Source organism: Hipposideros armiger, unplaced genomic scaffold (assembly GCF_001890085.2).
Source record: "Hipposideros armiger isolate ML-2016 unplaced genomic scaffold, ASM189008v1 scaffold_114, whole genome shotgun sequence".
Taxonomy (NCBI): Eukaryota; Metazoa; Chordata; class Mammalia; order Chiroptera; family Hipposideridae; genus Hipposideros; species Hipposideros armiger.
The window spans coordinates 2113695-2137224 of NW_017731464.1; the positions used below are offsets into that span (position 1 = coordinate 2113695).

A 23530-nucleotide genomic window follows, 5' to 3' on the forward strand; every position below is an offset into this window, starting at 1 on the left:
TTGTCACTTCGAGGGGTAAAACGTATAACTATTGCACTGTGTTGTACAGCTGAAACTAATTCTAAAAAATGTGCATTTCACAATAAAAAATAATAATTAAAAAAATAAATAAATAAAAGTGATATATGGGTATAGACTCTATCTCTAGGGCATGGTATTTAATTTGCTTTATCTTCGCTTATTGTTTTTTATTTTGTCAAAAATTAGAGTTGTGTTGTCTTCTACTGTATTTGACTTCTGTTCATTTCTCTTTGTATTTCTGATAGCTTTTGCTTTGTATATCTTGGTGAAATGTCATTCAGAGCATAAGTGTTCTTTTTAGCTACACCTTTAATCTATATAAAATGACCTACAAAATGGCTCTCTTTATCCAAAAGAATATTGTTTTCCTTGACTTCTATTTTGATAATAACATTATGACCTCTTGTTTAACTTTTGTTTATAATTGCCTGGAATACTTTTGATAATTCTTTTAGTTTTACCAGTTTTATATGACTTTATTTTAGTGTTTGTTTTTTGTAAACCTCCTATAGCATTGTTTTTTGGCACCTATTGCTATGTTAGAGACATCTGAAACAATCTATTTTTTGTTCTACTGTAGTTAACCAGGTATTTTTTAGATGTTTGTGGATTTTTCTCCTTATCCTTGTATTTCAGAAAAGTTGCCAGGCAGCATGTAATTGTAGGCTCTTTCTTTTTATAGACTACCCCCCTTCACCCCAGAAGGCAGTAAATCCTTGTAATTTATATACACAGCTCTTTTTTTCAGTCCAGAATTTTTTTCTATCAGATCAATACTGATCATCTATATGCTGGTTGTCTGGTCTTTGTCTCCCATATCTATCATATTCTCTCTCAATGTTTTCATGTCTCTGTCTGTATACTCTTCCTTTTGAAAGAGAAATAGAGCTGACTAGGATTCCCATTGCCTCACCGACCAGCATTGTCTGGAAGACAATGGAATGACTGGAAATCTGAATAGTGCACACCCAGGGTAGCTGAGTCAGGGAATGTGGAGAGGGAAAGTCAAAGTGTCATGCATTCAAGCCCAGAGAGGTTTGTCTTTGTCCAGCTCCATTTGCCTTAGAATTTATTGTTTTGTTCTGTTTGTTTGCAATAGTGTGTCCTTCAGGCTTAGCTTTTGGGAAGGTTGGTGAGTTTTAATCTTTTTTTTATTTTCTGAAGTCATGGGAATAAATAAATGGCTTAGATCTGAGTCATAAACCTAGCTCAGCCATCCTAAGTTTTGTGAGGCTGGTCAGAATCAGCATTCTTTCTATTAAGACCTTCAGAATAACTCTCGTGTACTGTTGGTAGGATTGCAAATTGGTGTAACCACTATAGAAAATAGTATGGAGGTTCTTCAAAAAATTAAAATAGAACTACCTTTTGACCCAGCAATTCCACCTCTGAGTATTTATCCAAAGAAATCCAAAACACTAATTTGAAAAGATATATGCACCCCTATGTTCACTGGAGCTCTATTTACAATAGCCAAGATGTAGAAGCAACTTAGGTGCCTATCAATAGACGATTGGATAGAAAAGATGTGGTACATACAATGGAATATTACTCGGCCACTAGAAAGAATGAAATCTTACCATTTGTGACAACATGGATGGACCTAGAGGGTATTAGGCTAAGTGAAATAAGTCAGACTGAGAAAGACAAATACTGTATGATCTCACTTATATGTGGAATCTAAAGAACAAAATAAATGAACAAACAAAACAGAAATAGACTCATGGATAAAGAGAAAAAACTGATGGTTGCCAGATGGGAGGGGGGTTGGGGCACTCAGTGAAAATGGCGAAGGGATTAAGAAGTACAAATTGGCAGTTACAAAATAGTCATGGAAATGTAAAGTTCAGCATAGAGAATATAGTCAATAATGTTGTAATAACTTTGTATAGTGCCAGGTGGGTACTAGACTAATTGGGGGATCACTTCATAAATTATAAAAATTTCTAACCACTATGCTGTACACCTGAAACTAATATAAAAAATATTGCATATCAACTGTAATTGAAAAATTAAAAAACAACAACAAACCAACCTTGAGAGCAGAGGATGGAGGCGCCTGTGGAGCCCTTGGTTCTCTTTTCCTGCCCTTAGGCCTGTGGGTGGAGTATTACTCACAGAGCTGGGGAGGGGAACTCTGTTACAGGATGCAGAGGATGTGATGGGGCGTTTTCAGACCTAATCTGGCCTCCTGGCCATCACTGGGACTCTACAGTTATTTGTAAGAGAATGATTCAAAGAACTCTGGGTCTGAAGACCCAACAACAGCCCACCTGCCTGGCTTTGCCTGGGGGCCCTATGCTTTTGATCTGACTCCCGTCTTGCTGCCTGGGGTGAAACAGAGAGGTAACTTCTCACCTGGGAGAGGCACAGAGAGGAGGAGGGGTCCCAGGCTGATCCATTTGGATTAGAAACTGTTTACTTTGGAGTTCACTTGTTGCTCTTCTTGCTAGTTGAGCTGGGTCTTTGGACCACTTCTGTCCCTGTCAACTGTGTTTACTGGATACATGCCCCAGAGGTGTACCATCCTGGTGGGCACAGACCATTTGGGTGCATTTTTCTGACATGGGGTGTTCGAGGCTTGCTCTTCTTGCTTTGTGTAGGGCCAACAGCATCCAGTCCACCCTCACATTCACAGACCATCTTATTATTTCAACTAATGGCAAACCCGGTCCAGGACATACATCATATTGTGTAGTAATGAGGTTTATAGAAATGGCGGAAGCTTCCGAAGATCATTTTAATCCATTAAGGTTAATAATGGGATGCTGGGAGAGGCAGCATCAGGAGGCTCCCAGCCAGACATCATTTTAAGCCAGAACCCTTTCCTATTGATTCTCTTATTGGTTCCTAGACACTGACTAATCAGAATGCTGCGGCTCAGATGCCCTCTTCTGCCTTCCTGAGGTTTGCAGGCAGCGGTCATCATGGTTAATGGGACAGAATGGATGTCAACTCCTAGACCCTTTGGGTTTCCTGAGGACAAGACTACCAAACTTCTAGGCCCATTTTGATATCCCTTCCACATCCCCCAAAATTCCAAGAACCTGTAAAGAACCAAGGGACTCACATCCAGAAGGGAGCAAGTGTGGCCTGTGTGAAGCCCTTCAGCCAGTCATGGCCACCGTGACTTCTGGAAGTTTATGACTTGTTAAAAATGTTGAGGAATTTACTTCCTGGTTTACATGACCCTGTTTCCAAATCTGAGAAAAATGGCATGGTATAGTTAAAACAATACCGGGGGTGCCAAAAAAATGTATACAAGTGGACATTTTTGTCAACATTGCTCAAGCAGTAGTTTGCCGTAATCAGGTGTCTGAACACTGATGGTAACCACTTTGAGCACCTCTTGTAATTGCAGAAGTCAAATGTAATTTGTATTCATCTTTTGTTATTGGTATATATTGAGTATTACAATTTTAATAGTTTTTTTCCCCTCACTTAAAATGTGTATACATTTTTTGGGCACCCTCTATAATTGCAGGTCTAATGATTAGTAACTTCTTCATGAAAACTAACTGATGAAATATACCCATACTTCCACTCAGAAACTTATTCATGCTCTAATGTAATGTGCATCTTTAGGATTTAGGGTAAGCTTGGCCTTCTGAGAACCCTTCATTCTGTAGCCTTGAGTCTTGCCATGATTTTTTACCAAAAGCAAAGCCATTCTTACACAAATAAGCAGAGGACTTATTGGGCACAACTATCTGTGGATTTTCTCCCCCTGGGTAACGGTCAAAGAGTGTTGAATTCCCTGTCTGTGGAAGTCTCTCGTGCTGCTGTAGTGCTAGGGCAAGGACGTGAGGAGCAGGCAGGAGCCCCTGACCCTAAGAGTTGTGCTGTCCCCACCCTGTCCCCTTGCAGACTTCTCCATGATGACACCTATCAATGACCTTCACACGGCCGACTCCTTGAACCTGGCCAAGGGGGAGCGGCTAATGCGGTGCAAGATCAGCAGTGTGTACCGACTCCTCGACCTCTATGGCTGGGCCCAGCTGAGTGACACCTATGTCACGGTGAGGAGAGCATCTGGGAGTAGGGTGGGGCACTCACTGTGTGTGGCCCCCACAAAATCCAAAGGGAGAACAGACTGTTGGCATGGCCATGAGACTGCCAGTGCCCTTTGGCCTAAATGCACTGAGCCCTTCCAAGGCTCATAACCACTGTGGTCACCCGAAGTAGATAACCTGCCCATGGACACTTCTCTGGATGAGGAGCTGGGAACTCCTGGGTCCTGTTTCTAGGGCTACCTTGACCATTGAGAAATTCCTCTTGTAGCTCCATGTCCCCAGTTCCAAATAAAAGCCAAGTTCTCTTCATCGCTCTTGGGTTGGGGTGGGGAGAGACTGGGGTTCTTGAGAGGAAGATTTGGGTGCAATGGATTCAAGAGAAGAGGGGATTCAAGCAATGACCTCTTCCCTTCTTGCCACTGAGAACGTGTGTCTTTCCTCTAGCTGAGGGTCAGCAAGGAGCAGGATCACTTCCTGATTAGCCCTAAGGGAGTTTCTTGCAGTGAAGTCACAGCATCCAGTCTGGTGAGTACAGTCCAGTGCCTCGCTGCCCACTTCTTATTGAAATGACAGCACCCCCTCTGCTCCTACAGTGATAGGTCATCTCCAGATTATCCACTGCTGTACTATCCCTTGTGGCACTCCCAATCTGGTGGGGCAGAAAATACACACGGGCACAAAAAAAAACCTGAGCCCCAGAGCACGATGTGACCACAAAAACCCATGTGAAGCGCAGGCAGCAAATGCAGTAGGAGGGAGCCTAGGATTGTACCACAAAGGCTGGGAGTGGGGAGGCCTTTCTGGATGGGGATACATTAGAATGAAAGCCAGTGCTTTGTCCCAAAGCAATGCAAGACTTGTCTAGTGCTGGTGCCATTAGAAACAGCTTCTGGGACTGCTTTCAGTCCTCCTGCACCTCTTAGGTGTCAGGAGAAACTTCCAGAAGTTGGTTTCAATCAAGGAAGATTTCTGGGTGGGAGGAGGAAAGCAGTAGGAAGGGCTGTCTTAGAAGCAGAAGAGGCCCAATGTTTCTTAGATTTGTGGGCTGCAGCTGTTGTGCCATGCGCCTGGGAGAGGAGGCTGCCACCTCGGGGCCTCCGCCAGGCTTGAGACACACTCATATGTGGAGTCCAGGTACTCAGTTAAAAGAGCGGGCTGTCAAAGTCACCGAATATCTGGGCAGGGCAGGACCTCCTGGACTGTCAATGACACTTTACAGGCAGGAGAGGGAACTGGTGCCCAGCAAGGGTAAATGACTTGCACAGGGCCACGCAAGGAAGTCATGGCAGAGTCAGACTGGGACCACAGACACAAGGACTGCACAGGCTCTGTCTCAAAGGCATTCATTGTTGGACGGGGGAGCAGGGGAGGCAATCAATCAGTGATTCAACTCAGACTGAAGAGTGCTCCGATTGAGACGAAGGAAGCTTGGGGAGCCTGGGGAACAGGCATGGAGCTCAGTGGTGCTATAGGAGGTGGAGGGGGCAAAGGGGGAGCTCCGAGGTTGAAATAGTGATGAAGGAGTGGAATCCTCAGGAGCCCACGGGATAAACAGACTCAGACCAGGGCGGCAGGGAAAGACTGGGCAGAGGTAACCAGGGGCCAGCCACTTTGAAGTCATGTTCATTCTCTGAAATTCACTTCAAATATAATTTTGTAAGAGGTATTTATTGAACATCTTACTGATGCTTCTGCTTAAACAAATGGTGTCAGTAGTGTGTCCCTTCCCCACGCGAGTCTGTGTCTCCCTTTGGTACCATCTTGTCTGCCTGGGCCTTCTGGAATGAGGGTGGTGGGAAATTTGTGGAACTGTGTAGTGCATTCAGAATACCATGGCGCTACAATTTTAAGGGCCAAAGCTGTCGTGATTTTTAGAAACTCAAATCTAGCTTATTGTCAATAAGTTATGCTAACTACCAGCTGCAGGGAGATTGCACCCTGGGCTCCAGGAGGCATCTTCGATAAAAGGGCTATAAGTCTCTCTTCTTCCCTGGCCCAGATCAAGGTGAACATCCTGGGAGAGGTGGTGGAAAAGGGCAGCAGCTGCTTCCCAGTGGACACCACAGGCTTCTGTCTGCACTCGGCCATCTACGCAGCCAGACCCGACGTGCGCTGTATCATCCACCTGCACACACCGGCCACAGCAGCGGTGAGTGTCTGCTCTCCACCAGCATTTGACTCCCTGAGGCCAGCAGCAGGCCCATGCTCCCTGCTTCTCCGAGAGTCTCCCTGAGGAAAGACATGAGACCCCCAAGCTAACAATCTCATCATTGAAACAGTTCTGGAAAGATTTCCTGGAACTCACGCCAAAGTAAAGAGAAGGAACACCCAATGCAGGGACCCTAATCCTCTCCATTTTTCTAACTATGGAAGTCTTGGTTTCGGGGAGATAAGGTAAAGATGTGTAATGTCCGCCCAACTGCATCCCCTACCCTGCCACATACACAAACTGGCACCATTTACCCAGGTGTCAGCACCTCTTGAGTTTCTCTACTCCGGTCAGTCCTATTGGATTGAGGGCTGGTGCCTTCTCCTTCCCACCCACCCCTGACCCCTATCCTCACCCCAGGCTCTGGTGAGGAGAGTTCTTGATAGAAGATGTTGGGAACCTGGACTTGCCCACTTTTCATGGCTCAGGGTAGGCTGAGAGCTGGAGACAGGAGCAAGGAAAACTGGGAGACAGTAGAAGGAACCCCCCTCCCCCAAAGAGCAGGGTGTCCCCTCAGAGTCTCTGGTGATTTCTTCTTGTATGCCTAAGACACTGCAACATCACTTAGAAAGACAGCAGACAACCAGTCCTGGTTGTCTCAACCTTTACCCCATCTTACGGGCTCTCCAGGCCACACACCTATAGATGCAGAGCAGACGGTCACTGGCCTGTGGTTTTCTCAGTGAAGCACACTGGTTATGAGCGCACACTCAGACCTTCCAGAATTTGGACCAAGACTGGACAACATATTTGTGCCAACTGTCAGTCCAGAGCCTGGACTTACTCATGGGGCAAAATGAGTGAAGGAGGCCAAGAGGCTCTCCTAAATCTTTCCATACTCCCTGATTTTACTAAAAGGCAGGGCATGGTGTGTAGTGTTTATAATAGGGTTTCACCCTGTTCCCTGGCACTCATTGCCCTGTTACTAATAAAATGGGGCTTCACAATGGGCCTCCCTGTTAGTGAGGAGTTGTGGATGTTTCTGCACTGACCTCAAGACTGAGGGTCTCCATCAACCCACCCTAGGGGACCCTGAACTCTGATTCACCCCAGCCTGGTGCCAACTCCACCACCCCCTGCTTCTTTCTAGAGTCCTAGGACAAGAGCAAAGCAGGGGGTAGGGAGCAGCAATAGCTTTCTAAAGTTCATTCTTTGCAGCAATTTTAAAAAGTGATCTATTGACATGGTTGCTGTGAAGACAGTGATGGAAAGACATTAGAGGCAGCAGCCAGAAAGCAAGACCCCAGCCAGGAGGAGGAGAGTCAAAGGGTAGTGTCTGTCTCATGTGCTTGGTTCCCACCCCTATCCCCAGGGTAGAACTTGACTTTGCCACTCTGAGGAAAGGGGCTGGGGGAGCTGCAGGCGCTAACCATTCCGTCGTCTCACTGAAGGTGTCAGCCATGAAGTGGGGCCTCCTGCCTGTCTCTCACAATGCCCTGCTGGTGGGGGACATGGCCTATTACGACTTCAATGGTGAAATGGAGCAGGAAGCGGATCGGATCAACCTGCAGAAGTGCCTTGGACCCACCTGCAAGGTTTGGCCCAGCTGTTCTGGGAAGATGCTTCAGGGTCAGACTGTCAAAGCCGACATCACAAGTGACACATGTTCATTGGATGTTGTTTAGAAGTATAACCCTATCCAGAGATTTGGGTACACACCCCAAATATATTCACATATATTTACAAAAGTAGGATCATAAAATATATTCTCTTTTTCCCCCTTAGCAATATACAGTAAACACCTTTGTGTGTTATTAAATATTTTCTATACCACTATTTTAAATTGTTAAATTATACCTCATTGTCTGAATGGCTGTGCCACCATTTACCTGTACAGTCCTCTATGGTTGGATATTGGAAGGTTTTTTTTCTCCCCCCTCTAATTTTCTCTTAATATAAACAACACTGTGATGCAAATCCTTTCAGCTGAACCTTTGTGTATGCTTGAGATGATTTCCTTAGGATAAATTTCTAAAGATGCACATTTTAAAATTCTTACTTCATATTGCTAAATTGCCGTCTCCTCCCTGCCATGTTGAGTATATAAGAATGCCGTTTCATGGCGGTCTCCCCAAACTTGAGTGTTATCACTTTTTTTTCCTAACTTGATAGAGATAAACAAAATCTCATCACTGTTTGGTTTAAGTCTAAAGAACACTATTCTATAACAGCATATCGTTAGGGGTGATCAGCTTCGTATGGGGAGCTTCGGAGCCGAGCCTGGGTTGCTGGACACTCACTCCTGTCCTCGAAAGGCACTCACTGCCTGAGTCATTTCCCATCTGGGAGTCCCTGTCTTTCCATCTCTGACACAGAGGAGAAATCCCTGCCACTATCTCCTGACATTCTCTAAAGCTTCAAGAGCAGGGCCCATGGTGGGATGAGATGTCTCATCTATAAACTGCTACAAGAATTTGAAAGATGGGGCATTTGTTCTCCACAAAATCTTTTGTGGGCCAGGGTCATCGTCTCTTTCCATTTCTCTGGTACTTGATAGGAAAAACATGCAACTGTTTTCAGCAAGAGAGGATGTGCTGATGAGGCCTCAGCCCAGGTCTGCAGAGACAGATCCAATGTGTGGATCTATGTCCCAGCTCCCAGGTGGACATCAGCTAGTTGCAGAGAGTTCTTGAGAATAAAACCAACCAAGAATTTCTGGCATCTGGATCTTGGGGAGTCAGGCTCTTGATATAAATTCATTTCTGGGTTTCCTCCCCTTTTATCTGCCTGGCCCTGGCTGAGTCAGAAACATTACACCAATGGTGAGAACACCTGGGTTCTAGTTCCCACTCTGCCCCTAAATAGCGGGGAGACTTTCAATTTCTTTAGGCTTCTATTTCCTCTACTGTAAAACCAGTGAGTTAGATGAGAAAGTCACTGTGGCCGCTTTCCTAGAACCTTCGGACCTTAGAGCTGCCAGGGCCTCACTGAGTTTATAGAGAGTAAAACCGAGGTCCAGAGAGGTCATGTGACTCGCCATCAGGGTCTCAGGTTTCCCACTTGTTTCTTAGAGCCACCCCTTAGAGGGCCACCCCCTCAGGTTTTGACTCTGAGGTCAACTAACTCACAGGGGCAAGAGGTTGCTTTTGAGGTTGGACCCTCATATTGGACATCAAATAATTTCATTTACTTTAAGTTTTTCAGGCTGCTAAGCTCTCTAAGGCATAAAAAACCCAGGCATTGCCCAAAGAAATCCACCAAGCTACTTAGTCTCAGTCTTTAAAACAGCATCTTCTGCTTCTTAGGGTGGATGCTTAGGGTTAAAATCACATGTGGGGTAACACTGGGGCATTTCTGTAAGGAGAATGAATTGGGGGGGGCAGGGCTTGGAATTGGATATGGAAATTGATCTGAATAAAATGAAAATTTCTCCCCTTTCACTAAGGTTTAGAAGGCTTACAGTTTTAATTTGCCATTTGCTCCTCTGCAGATCCTGGTGCTAAGAAACCATGGCGTGGTTGCCCTAGGTGACACTGTGGAGGAGGCGTTTTATAAGATCTTCCACCTGCAGGCTGCATGTGAGATACAGGTAAGCAAGTTCCTCTGGGGAGTGGCTCTGACACGGCCCTGTGGGCAAAGGCTGTGGCCCTATTGGCTCTGATTTAGGGAGGCCTGTGAGCCACCTAAAAGCCTTGACCTATTTCTCTGCCTTGGCACCATCTTGTCCGTCTAAAGTTTCACACTTAGAATCTGTTCTGTAGCTTTGAAAAATTTATCACCATTGTCTAACAACCAACACCCAACTTTTGGGGGTCAATGCCCAGAATGGGGAGCTGCCTAGGCTCATCAATTAGAGGGCAGGAAAAACCATCCTAGGGCAGATAAGAGATTTTACCATGCTCCTATATTGTCTGGGGTATACCTATTACATCTGGCTATCCCCAATAGACACCACACAGGTAAGCCTTCTTTCTTTCTGTTTTTGGATGTGGGTAGTTTGCAAAAATCATCAATGTGGTCAAGTCCAGAAAGAGAAGTGGAGGCCAAGGTGGAGTGTTGACATGGCAGGCTGAAATCCCGGGGACCCCCTAAGGTGATGTGCAGGGAACCCATCATGACGTTCTCCTAACCAGTAAGAGATGGGGTGGAGCGAGTGTCCGTGGTCAGGGGACCCCTAGAGGAGATGGTGAAGAAGCCATAGGAAAACAGACGCCAATCCTGTAGCTTTATTAGATAACAAGGTGGTGCTGGATAAGCCAAGCACTTGCTCCTTTCAGTGTGGCAAGACATCAGGGGGAGCAGGGAGCCTTGCACAGCTGACTGGGCTTTATCCTTCCCAGCTCTGGGCTGTGTGCCTTGGGTCGGGGACTTGCCCTCCACAAATCGCCCATTTTCTCAGCTGCAGATGTGGGGCCTATAGAGTCCTTATGAGGCCAGGGCCTTTCAGACAAGGAGAGGTGTTGCCGATGGTATTTTGGGGGCTCAATTAACAGGAGGGGAGTCTTACTGCTCCAGGGCGAGTCAGCTCTCTGCAGGGCCCTTTGGTGTCCCACTTGCCCTCTCCTGGTCTGGGCAGAGCAGCGCCCCAAGGAAGGCCTGCCTTTCTCCTGGGAGTTAGGGGAAGAGAAGGATTAGGCTGGAAGCATCACTAGTGGAACCTCTACAAGTGGCACGTTTCTCAATGGTTTTTAAAGAAATATGTTGAGAGGAGTATTGTTATGACAGTGGTGAAGCGGTGTTAGAGGAAGTGGTATGAGACTGCCCACCCCCCTCCCCCAGCCACCACACACAAAAAAAATCCCAGAAAACAATAGCAGTGGTCAGAACCGGAGAGTGTGGAGAAGGTACAGCAGGACCAAGGTGGTGCCTTTCTGATGTGGCGGCCTCCCTGCCCCCAACCAGTGATGCTGGCCTTGAGCTCTGACCCCTGACTGGTGTTAGAACCTGACAGGGCCTCTGATATGCCCACGTTCCCTTCCCCACATCTGAGCTCTTCAGAGCTATCCATCTTCCTTCTGAAGAAGAGGTTCCCATGAGAAAATAGTTCTTATCTCTTTGCAAAGACAGCACAGCCATAAGAATGAATGGAGAGAGATGCCCCTGTCCCCCTCATGGTGAAATGTATCTCTCCTGGGCTCCAGACCTTCAGAAATGGCGACTGTGGAATTTAACCAATGGCGGAGATGAAAGGGCAGAGCTGAAAGCCCGCCAGCTACTTTTCTTGACCCTACCCGTTGTCATTTTCTTTTCAGTCAGGACTGGTTTGACGTGACCTTGTTAAAATGCATCAGGCAATGGAGGCAGATAACTCCCAGAAAAGCTCCAGTGGCTTCTTTTAGCTGATGGAGCAAGGAGGCGTCTAGAGGGAGAAATGAAGCGGGAAGGTGTGGGAGAAAACCCGGCGAGATTAGACGCGAGGCGTTGGTGGTTTAAGGCATGGAAGATCCCAGGTACCGGCAGTCTGCAGATGCTGTTAGGATTGTAGAATCCAGCTGGGTCATTTTTGGTTGAATGGCCAGCACTGAAGCTCCCCTTCTGGAAATTGTGGATCTAGTTTTCTCCCTTGGTGACTTTGGCAAACAAGTACATGTGACTGTGGTTCAAGGCTAAGAGACTATTTCCATCTCTTGGGACTGTGTTCTCTTTGCTCTCCATCAGTTTGGGGTTCTAGGAAATTGGGTCATCCCCAGCTGAGAGAGGCAGCTCCCTGCACTGCTTATAGGCAGATGGGAGGAAGCGCAGGCAGTTCTCCATCTGCTACCCATCACCATGGAAACTGATGGGAGAAGAGGGAGGTGGGAGGAAGCAGCTCTTTCAAGAATGTGGGCAATTCTCTCCTCTTCCATGAATGACCAGTCCCCAGAAGATATTGCTTCTCATTCTTTCATGGTAAAAACTCATAGTTTACTTGTCATAAATATTTATATGGCACTCTCTATGCACCAGGCACTATTCTAAGTGCTTTACAAGTATTACCTTCAATAATCCTCATGAGGTAGGTACTACTATTTTCAATTTACAGATGAGAAAAACTGAGACACAGAGAGGGTAAATTACTGCCCAAAGCCACGACAAGTAAGTGGCAGAGCCCGGATTCCAACCCAGGGAGCCTGGAGTCTGAGAGTGTATTCTTAAACACTATCTTGCATTGTACTGCTTCTCAGGACAGTAAGGGTTTGTGGGAAAGGTCGGCAGACACGCCAGGAACCCACTTCAGGCAGCGGGCACTTCAAGTCAGTGTTTCAGGTTCCACACTGAAGCCCTGCCTTGGTGAGATGGGGGTCCAGGATGAACTAGGTAAAGTGATCAGCTAGGTGGAATTCATTACCTGTCAGGGTATGTTCCATGGGCTCAGCCTCAGTGCTGGGACTTCAGAACTAGAAAACATGGCAGCAGAGGGCAGAACTGGGACCAGTAGGTTTCAGTTCACTGTAATCTGTATCAACTCACTGTGACCCTTTGACATTTGGACAACACTACTGTTGGCTGCCACCCCAAGCATTGGGCTGATCCCCTTCTGGGGATCTCAGACAAGGACTCCTAACTGTCGGTGGGAGGATAGAATAAATGATCTCTAAGTTCTCTGTCTTTGTCAGGGTGTGGAGTCATTTTTTAAGTTAAAAATGGAGCCTTCCATTGGACATGTGTCTTGGATGAAGAGGGCATGGAAAATGAGTGTTCCAGCGTCCTCCTTTTCACAGGGTGATGTGGTCACCTTGGGAAGGTGGCCTGGCTGACCTCCAAGAAGTCTCTTCGGTGTCATTTGTCACACTGGTGAATTTAACACACCCCAGGGTGTGTCCCAGGTTCTCATGGGATCATAGGACTTGTTTGTCCGCAAGCTAAATTGCATCCTTTCATTTTCAGTAAAACAAACAAAAAAAACTGTCACAAAAATTAAAACATTAAAAATTTATATAATCAAAATAGTTTCCCCCTAATAAGCAGGCTTACACGAGATAATCAAATATTAATCAGAATGCTAGTGGATGGATGCACAGTGCAAAACTCCTCACTTAGTTTCTTCCTGTAGCTGGACTTTCCCAGGAAACCAGATCATAACCAATTGTATCTGAGTGGCCGAGATGGGGAGTAAATAGAATGTACTGTTAGATGAGCATAGAATTAGAAAATAAGGGAGTTCGTTAGATTGATGAATGCTTTTTAGGATCTCGCCTGCTGTATACACACACCTCTTGTCCTAATACTCAGAGACCATTGCCTTCAACCACCTGTATCATCCCATCTCCTGAGAGCCTTGACAGTGGGACAAACACTCTAAGTCCATTGGTGAAAGCTGCCTCACCCTACACAGTGCCTGGCTGTGCAATACCAGCATTTCATCTGTCTCCTGGGTTTCTTTCTTTCTTGTGTGTTTTTTTTAAACTTTATTGGGGAACAGTGTGTTTTTTCCAGGACCCATCAGCTCCAAGTCAAGTCGTTGTTTTCAATCTAGTTGTGGAGGGCACAGCTCACTGGCCCATGTGGGAATCGAACTGGCAACTTTGGTGTTAAGAGCCTGTGCTCTAACCACCTGAGCTAAATGGCCGCCCCTCTCCTGGGCTTCTTGACTGACTAACCCCATCATGGAGGATGCTTTCTTACTTTAGGCCTGTTAATTCAGCCCATCAGTCATATACATATATACAGTCAATACAGTCATATTTCATTAGCCTAGAAGCCAGCTTATTTTTTTCAAGTGACTTTTTTTTAAAAAAGGGAGATATTTCAAACACATAGAGAAATACAGAGTATGTATATCCCGTATATCTGCTACCCATCTCTCAGACTTAAATATTAATAGCCTTTTTGCTTCAGATATTTTCCTCTTGAAGAAATAAAATATTATAGACAAGACTTGAAGTCCTTTTTGAAGCCTTTTCTGATCCCATCCTCCCACCCTCCCAGAAAGAATCACAATTTGAAGTTGGTCTGTATCCCAGGTACCTTTTCAGCCCTCTGCATTGTTTTATTCTTTTGTTTGTTTGTTTGTTTGTTTGTTTTAGCTGAGCCATCCTGTCACCTGTTCGCAGCTCAGTGGCAACTCAGCTCGGGCCTGGAATAGAACCGCTGTGCTCAGAGCTCACACTCTTGAGCAAGTTCTTAACCAGCTGAGCCCCTCGGCTGGCCCTGTATTGTTTTATTCTTAAGGTTTAACACTTGCTATTTCCTTCTTCTCTATAGTCTCTAAGTATTGACATTAAGAAAGAAATTGCTAATACCTCCTTCTCTGGAAATGGGTGCATGCCCAACAAGTTTGGGGTGGCTTTTCCTCTGGGAGGAAAAAGCTAAATACAGCTTGGTTTTCCAGCCATTTCTGTTTTTAATCTTCCCTCATCCCCACTCTGTTATACATACGAGTATGATAAGTGCACGGGTATATGTGCGTGTACACACACACACACACACACACACACACACACACACAACCTGAGGGCTCTCTGCTCTTCACTGCAGGTGTCTGCTCTGTCCAGCGCTGGAGGGGTGGAAAACCTCATCCTCTTGGAGCAGGAAAAGCACCGACCCCACGAAGTGGGCTCTGTGCAGTGGGCAGGAAGCACCTTTGGGCCCATGCAGAAGAGCCGGCTGGGGGAGCACGAGTTTGAGGCCCTCATGAGGATGCTAGACAACCTGGTGAGTCTCCTGCCATTGCCCTTTCAGGCCGGTCCATCGAGACTTAGTCCCAGAACCAGTCAATACAGGGCACTACGTGGGCATCAGAATTGCCATCATCATGGTTACATCATGGTTATCAAAGCCTCGTTGATTAGCAACTTGACTTAGAATTTGTGGTCATTCTAATAATAGTTGAGTGGCCTTTGCCACCCACTTCTCAGGGCTGTGGTGTCATCATACCTGCAGAGTGCTCTTTGGAGAAGGTGTAAGAAGATATTGGTTGGTAAAAGAAGTAGTAATCCATAAAAGTAAAAACCATAGAGCTTCTCTTATAATGTGACTTGATCACTGTTTTGTAGTTAGTTCTGCCTTTCTCATCTCATGACTTTAATTCAGAAAAACACATAATATCACAAATTTCTTATTCCTCATGAGCAGCATTATAACAATATCCTATTGTAATGATTGAATGAATCAATCATTACAGGAGTTAACTGGGACAGACGCATCTAGGAGTGGGATTTAAACGGTACAAAACAATTTTAAGACATTCTTTCTCCTAGGAGCTCACAGTTTAGTTGATGACATATGTAAACAGGAGACAATTCAAGAACAAGAGGAAATCTTATACCATGCATGAGGAGCTAATTGCAGGAAGAGACTCTAACTTCTTAGATTGCTCAGAGTGGTGAAAGATGAGACCTATCTTTGTAACATTTTTATATCTGATTCATCCCCCTTCCCCACTGCTATTGTCTTGGGCCCTCTTTATTGTGCCTGGGTCACTGCAATGATTAATACTTTCTTCTTTGCCTCTAGTTCCTCCTAATCATCTCCATCTTATTACCAGGCTGACCATAAGGGTCACTTTTTAATGATGAAAGGTACAATCCACAATGAAAACACAACTTCCATTAGCACTTGTGTGCTGAGTAATCTATGCTGAAATAAAGCACCAGAACCAGATGGTTTCATACAGGAATTCTTTCCATTATTTAATAAACAGACAATTCTTATGCTATTTAATCTGTTTCACAGAGGAGTAAAAGAAGGACACTAAACCATAACAATTATAACACAGTCAGACTAATCTTACTTTGAGTTGATGAAAAATGCTGCATGAAAACTACCATAGTATCCAGCATAACATTAGAATATTAATACACAATAACCAAATGAAGGTTCATTCCTAGTATTCAAGGATGGTTTAATATTGTAACCATTTTAAATATATTTCATGGTATTAATGAGTCTAAGGATAAAAACCTTTTGATCATTTTAATAAATATCAAATGGCAGTGGATACAAACTTAGTACCAATTTATAAAAATAATAGCTGTTATGTAGGACAGGAGGACACTTATTTAACATGATTAAAATGATTTTACTCAAAACATGAACCAATATCATGGTAAAACACTAGGAGTATTTCCATTAAATTTTATACTCAATCTTAGCCAAAAGGGTGGGAAGCGATATGTTAAGTTTGTGTGTGTGTATGTGTGGTTAGGCATTTATTTTTATTTTTTTCCTTTGGCAGGTTTATTTTAAAAGTCTTTTCTTTACTAGTTTCAGGTATACAAAACAATGTCATAGACATTTACACCCCTCACAAAGTGATATCTCTGACAGCTATATATCTACCCCTCTGACATCATATATAGCTGTCAGAGATATAGAGAAAAACTGAGGGTCGCTAGATGAGAGGGTTTTGGGGATGGGACAGAAGGTAAGGGGATTAGAAAGTACAAATTGGTAGCCACAATATTGCCAAGGGAAAATGAAAGACAGTTTGGGGGATAAAATCAATAATGCAAAGATTTTGTAGGGTGTCAGATGGGCACTTGTCTTACTAGGGAGACCACTTTATGGACAGTGTAGATGCTTGACTACTGTGCTGTACACTTGAAACTGAAGCTGAATAATATTGAGTGTCAACTATAATTTAATATATGTATAGTCATAGGATGTGGAGTACAACATAGGGAATAGAGTCAATGGAATTGTAACAAAACAATGATTCCTGCTCTCAGCACTATTATTTAATATTGTTCTGGGATAGTATTGGAACTCAATCCAAAACAATGAGGCATAAAAATAAGACGTATAAATATTGCAAAGGAAACAAAATTGCTATTCCTTGTAGATAGCATGGTTACATGCCTATAAAGTCTGAAAGAATCAACTGAAAATAATATTAGAAATAATGAGTACATTTTCAAGTGGCCACTTATGAAAATGTATATTAACATATAACATAGTAATATATTTGAAAACATAATAATGGGAGAAAATAATCCTATTTGCAAATGTAACAACATCATAAAACCTTAAGCAGAACCCTTTTAAAGAAAACCATAAAGCTTTGCCAATAGACATCAGAGAAAACCTGAACTCAGTGAGGAGCTATAATTTATTTTTGGTTAGAAAGCTTCCAGCTTTCTTCCTTCCTTCCTTCCCTCCTTCCTCCCTCCCTCCCTCCCTCCCTCCCTTCCTTCCTTCCTTCCTTCCTTCCTTCCTTCCTTCCTTCCTTCCTTCCTTCCCTCCTTCCTCCCTCCCTCCCTCCCTTCCTTCCTTCCTTCCTTCCTTCCTTCCTTCCTTCCTTCCTTCCTTCCTTCCTTCCTTCTTTCTATCTTTTAAATAAATAAAAGTAGCTAAAAACACTCTTAAAGAAAAAAAAAGAAAGCTTCCACAGGGTAAAGAGGTCACTTTTCCAAATTAATCAATAAACTCAATGTAATTCCTTTAAAAATGAGGGAAGGTGTAAGGACTTAGCAAATTGTTCTTCTAGATGAAATTCAGAATGGCTTGGAAAATCCTATAAAAAGAAGAGTACTTAGAGATACCTGCCCCAGCCACATGGTTAAGCGTAATAAAGCCCGAGTAACTAAATGGAGGAGCACTAGTGCAGAATGGACAGGCAAATCAGTGTGGCAGCTTAAAGAATCCAGAAATAGATCCCAAATATATGAGAATTTAACACAGGTCAAACAGGCATCTTATAAAGCAGTGGGGAAAACATAGACTACTAGTTATTTGGAGAATACAACTAAGGTGGATTGCTACTTCATTCCTTTCATCAAGATAAATTCCCTGATTTATCAAAAATTAAAACAAACTCATATAGGTATTAAAAACATAGATTCATCTTTTAGAGGCTCTTGTGCTGGGGAGGACCTTGTCAAGCATGGCAGGAAAGTCTGAAATCATGATGACAAATATTGACAGATAAGATGACATCAAAATTCAGAATTTGCATTTTTCTAAACTGTTCCCCCCCCACCACCATAAACAAAGCTAAAAGACAAGCTATGGGGGAAATATTTGCAACATCTGTTACAGTCAAAAGATTAATGTCCTTAATGTAAAAAGAGATATTACAGATCAATATGAAAAAGAAAAACATCTCAATGGAAAAATAAACCGAGAACAAAAACAATTTACAAAGGAAGAGGTTCAAGTAGCCATTGAGTGTAGTTAAAAACATCCAATTTTACTAGTAATCAAAAAAAAAATCAAAACAATTAGAGAAGTTAGGCAGAGCTGAGAATGGCTCCACAGCTGCCAGGATTCCCGAGTGTTCATTCGCACTGAGCAGCAAGCAGTCAAGTGTGGGACATGGTCTTACTTAGGAGTCAGGGATGTTCTTGAGCCAGATTTTGGGGTTCTAAGAGGGAAATGGTTAAGAAGCCTCAGAGTTGAGGAAGGGAGGGCTCGACTGTTAGAATCCAGCTGGGAAGCTTTTAAAAATCTTGTTGCTCAGACCACACCACCATCCAATGAAATGGGCGGCTCTGAGGTGGGCCCAGGCATCAGCATTTTTAAAGGTCCCACGTGGTTCCAATGTGCAGCCGCGTTTGAGAACCGCCGCATGAAAAATTAGAGCTCTGTTTGTGTAAGGAGCTCTGTCTGGTCCACAGGGATTTTCTCAGCCCTGGTCAGAGGGCTTGTTGGGATGGAGGAAGGTGAGGGATGTGGGACCAAGACAAGGAACGATTCTCGGATACGCCAGAGGAGCAGCAAGGCCTAGGTTGTACTAATGACTAAGCTGAGTCATTAGATGGAAGGGGGTGAAGTTCGTGGGTGGGTGGGGGTGTAGGTGGACATGCCGGCAGGTACAGACCATTTTCTCCACAATACGCGGTTCTCTGTTTTGTCCTTTTTAGGGTTACAGAACAGGTTACACGTATCGCTACCCCTTTGTGCAAGAGAAAACCAAACATAAAAGCGAGGTGGAGATTCCGGCCACAGTCACAGCCTTCGTGTTTGAGGAGGATGGCGCCCCGGTGCCCACCCTCCGGCAGCACGCCCAGAAGCAGCAAAAGGAGAAGACCCGCTGGCTCAACACGCCCAACACCTACCTGCGGGTCAACGTGGCTGACGAGGTCCAGAGGAGCATGGGCACGCCCCGGCCCAAGACCACAGTAAGGCGGGCAGAGGGGGCTCTGGCTGGGGAAGGCCAGGGTGGGGGAGGGAGTGCCTGGTTGTTTGTGGGTTCAGCAGCTTTAAAATAGGGGAGCAGAACAAGTCTCCCTGGGCCTGTGTTAGTACAAGCTCCGCTTTGGGCTTCCTATCGGATGGCTGGGAGCAGCTGTTTGTGCCCATGGAGCCTCTGATTATCTGTTTCTTTCACCTGTGTGCTGAGTTTTTGGGTCCAGAGGGTGGCTAGGCCAGGTAACTCCCAGCAGCACGGAGCAATTGATGTTTGCTTCTTTCCCACATCCAGAGGGAAATTCTGGGAAGTTCAAGGATGGCTATCCAATATTTGAGCTACACATCTGATGCAACCCAGGAGGCGGGTGCGATATTCATTTCTATTACGTTGTTCTCCACTGTGCCCCACCCCCACCACCTCTACTACACACACTCTGACTCTTAATTTGATTTTTTCATTAACATTAAAGTAGCTGGCAGCCAAACAGAATAGCTCTTCATTAAAACAAAAAACAAAATATGAAGCCTTGCAAATTAATATCATGGAGTCATCTAATACTGAAGCTCAAGTGGCTGCCTGTCTGTCAACACTGGTTACCAAGGTACTGACCCCTCCTTTTAAGTGCCATTTGGCTATGGACCGGGGCCTTCTTTGGCAGCTGGGTCATTTGCTGCCCATCTGTGCTCTGGAAGATAGACATCACAGAGGCCCATGGGGAAAGAGCATGTATGTATAGGCTTGCTGACTTTTCATGTAGGCCAGTTGGCCCAGATCGCATGGGGCAGGGCAGTGGGGTCTTATTCCTTTGCCTTACCCACCCGGTCTTGTGTGTGTTCAGTGGATGAAGGCTGACGAGGTGGAGAAATCCAGCAGTGGCATGCCGATACGGATTGAAAACCCAAACCAATTTGTGCCTCTCTATACCGACCCCCAAGAAGTGCTGGACATGAGGAACAAGGTAGGGTGGTGGCTGGTTATCTCACCATCTATTTTCCCTCGAGGGGGAGAAGGGGCGGGGCTGGGATTCCCAGGATGCTCCTGACTTACTAACACCCCAGATGCGTCTTATGGGAAAGAAACTACCATTTATTGGCCCTATTGCAGGCACTGTGCTAAGTGCTGTACTTACACAGTCCTATAGAACTCTCTTCCATAGACATGTGCTTGCCTAAGGCATGAGATGTGTCAAAGAGACCTGCCCACAAATTGAGTTTTTATGAATTTTATGCTGTTTTCCTTTTGGCCCATTTTCAAGATTTCAAAATCCTTTATATTTATTTCTCCACCTGTGCTTTACAGTTCACTTAGATTTTGAATGTATTTTCAAAACTTAAGTTGTAGCAGACCACCTCCCATAAGACAGATACGCTCACAAAACAGCATTTCAATGTGTGGTCCAAGGACCCTCTGAAGTGCTTGTTTAACATGCAGATTCCTTGGTCACCCCTCGCCCCTCTCTCCAAGAGATTCAGATTCAATAGGTGTGGGGTGGTCCCAGCAATCTGTATTTTGAACAAACTCCTTAGTGGCTTCTTAGGAAATTTAAATTTGAGACTCTCCTTCAACAGTCGGCTATGCCTCATTTCGCTCTTTACCTCATACATGTAGTTACTTTCCCCGAGTCAATGAGCATCTGGTGTTCTACATACACCGTCCATTCACTCAGAAACAGACATGGAGACTGTCTCAGAGTGGATGGACTGTTTTGGAAATAGAGGAGGCAGGCTCCCACACCGCTGGGGGACCCTTTTAGACCCAAGTCACGGACCACGCTGGCCACCAGTATGCCCTGGGGATGCCCCTCCCAAACTCCACACCCTGACACTGAACAGTGAGCTCACTCTCTTCCTCTCTTTCCACACAGATTCGAGAACAAAACCGACAAGATGTGAAGTCTGCAGGGCCCCAGTCCCAGCTCCTAGCAAGCGTCATCGCTGAGAAGAGCCGAAGCCCGGTACAGCAGAGGCAGCCCCTGTCTGGAGGGGAATCGTGCTTGCGTTCCGGGTCGTCAGTGCCCGGGGCTGGGCAGCAGGACCCCTGAGTCCTCATGCCCACCTCCCCCTGTGATCTCATGTGCTGATGCTCTTGCTGCAAAACGGACGCTCTGAGGACTGGGGACAGTGTCTAATCGCCCCCTATGGGCACTGGGCGGGGCAGCAACTGCCCAGCCTGCCCTTGGAAGTGATGCTAACTTCCATGCTTGCTCATGGAAGTCCACTCTGCCCTCTCTTACTATCCTCCAAAGTGGGGGTCACAGGAATGTGGCTGGCAGCTCCCAGCTGCTCCAGGCCTGCCTGTCCTGAGCATTTCTGGCCTCTGCACGGATAGGGCATCATGAGACCATAGCTCTGGGAAGATGCTCGTGTGCTCTCAGAGGGGAGGCATGTATATAAGGACTGGTGCTCCTATAGGATGGGAAGGGGCAGGTAGTTAGTTGCCCACACAAACCCACATAGAGTTAGAAAGTTAAAGTCGTTTCCATGCTTGAGATAGAACAGTGTTTGTCTAGTGCTTAGCAAAAAGGGTGAAGATCAGAATTCTGGCTTGTGTTGGAAATCATTGCTGCTCGTCACAAACGAGCAATGGGCATGGCATCGTTATTACAACAAGAAAAAGGGAAATACAGGAACCATTCTTCTCTGCTGAGCAAATTGAGATGAAGCAATTATTTCAGATTAGGCTGCAGCCCACAGTGTGGGTGCCCATTGGCAGGAGAAGTGTGAATGTTATGTCATGACGCCCACCTCCACCCCAGCTCAACTCAGCAAAGATGAGGAACACCAAATGTGTCACAGGGTCAAGGATAGAAATACCCCGTGATACCGGAGGGAGGCGAGAGTTCAAGACAATGAGCAAAATTGTTAAAAAGTCTGCTGTTTATACCAATGCTCTTCTTGGAGTCCCCCTTCTTGGAATCCTGGTCTTGGACTCTCTTTGAACCCCATGATTCCTTCAGATAGGCCCAGTACTGCACCTCTTTCGAAAGGAGCCCAGGGGCCCCTCATCAGGAGCTCTGAAGGGCCAGGAAGGAGTGGCATGGAATGCGTGGTGTGGGCCAGCGGCTCAGGGCTCACCTCCCCTGGGCTTCACTTTCTTTGGCTCCTCCTCAGCTTCAAAGCACTGCATTGTCAAAGGCCAAGGTTAGGATGCTGGATGAGGAAGAAAGGACTGTGGAGTCTGAATTTTAGTCCCTGACTTGAGCTAGAAGGGTCCAAGGATTCTGAAGCTTACACACGCTTACCCAGCTGGTGAGCTCCCCAGAGCCAGAGGCGCCACAGAGGTGGTGAAACACAGTGATTTTGCCAATGTCCCCACAGGGACCTGCAGTACAGGCAGGTTGAAGATCTGAGATTCAGGACCTTGGTCCCCTTGTAATTTACGACTGTGCAAAACAGGCCTAACAGTTTGGACTGAGAATGCTGAAGCCACTGTGTGTTTTCCTGTTGTGTGCTGTAGCTGCTTTAGGAGGTGGGGAGAGGCATGGGGGGAATGGCTGGCATGAAGCTGACTGAGCCAATGCTTTGCTTGCTGGATTTTGGCTGACTGACTTTGGGTCGCTGACTGTATTTGCATAGTGATGGCTTGCAAGCATCCACAGGAGGGATTACAATAAAGGTGTGTCTTCCTTCTGCTTGGGAGCATCCTTTGGTTTTATTTCCAGGGCAGAGGGTGGACCCTCTGCATTCATCCAGGCAGTTGCAAAGAATCTGGGTCTGGGGGGTGAGGTAGCTGTGGGGAGGAGTGAACAAGCCCTACCCTGAGGCCCTGGGCTGTTTCCAAGGAGCTGCATGCCACGCTGTCCCTAGCAAGACCACTGGCAGCCACATGAGTCTGAAAGGAAGCTCGGGCCTGGGCCCCAACCCCGGCGTTCAGAGAGCAACACACACTCTGTGGTTAACTTTCAGTCTACAGAGAGCCAGCTGACGGCCAAGGGCGATGTGGACACTAAAGATGAGTCAGAGGAGACGGTGCCCAACCCCTTCAGCCAACTCACTGACCAGGAGCTGGAGGAGTACAAGAAAGAGGTGGAGAGGAAGAAACTAGAACTTGAAGGTAAAGAATGTTCGTGCTTCATGATTTCATTTTGAATCCTCACTTGCTTCTCCTGTCTCTTGTCTGTCATAGCCTCAACTTGACCTTCCTGCCCAAGCACCAAATAATACTCTTACTAACATAATACTATTAATCACAATAATGACCCTCACTGCTCAGTGCCTAACAGTTACACGGTGTCTGCAGGACCTCATCTGACCCTCTCACCTGAGTATAAAGAGTTCATCCTTGTAGAGTGTTTAG

The 23530-nt window shown here is 45.6% G+C and overlaps 1 protein-coding gene across 6 annotated transcripts in view; it reads left to right on the forward strand.

Moving 5' to 3' along the window:
• The window catches only part of ADD2 (adducin 2), a 103728-nt gene that overhangs the window by 65655 nt on the left and 14543 nt on the right, over nt 1-23530 (forward strand). For 5 of the 6 annotated variants that reach the window (XM_019647677.1, XM_019647678.1, XM_019647675.1 and 2 more), the window contains 10 exons: nt 3889-4040; nt 4479-4559; nt 6034-6183; nt 7635-7778; nt 9674-9772; nt 14641-14817; nt 18966-19223; nt 20073-20192; nt 21099-21188; nt 23140-23287. In XM_019647677.1, coding sequence (XP_019503222.1) covers nt 3889-4040; nt 4479-4559; nt 6034-6183; nt 7635-7778; nt 9674-9772; nt 14641-14817; nt 18966-19223; nt 20073-20192; nt 21099-21188; nt 23140-23287 — 1419 coding nt within the window. The other variant, XM_019647679.1, reaches the window with a different exon arrangement.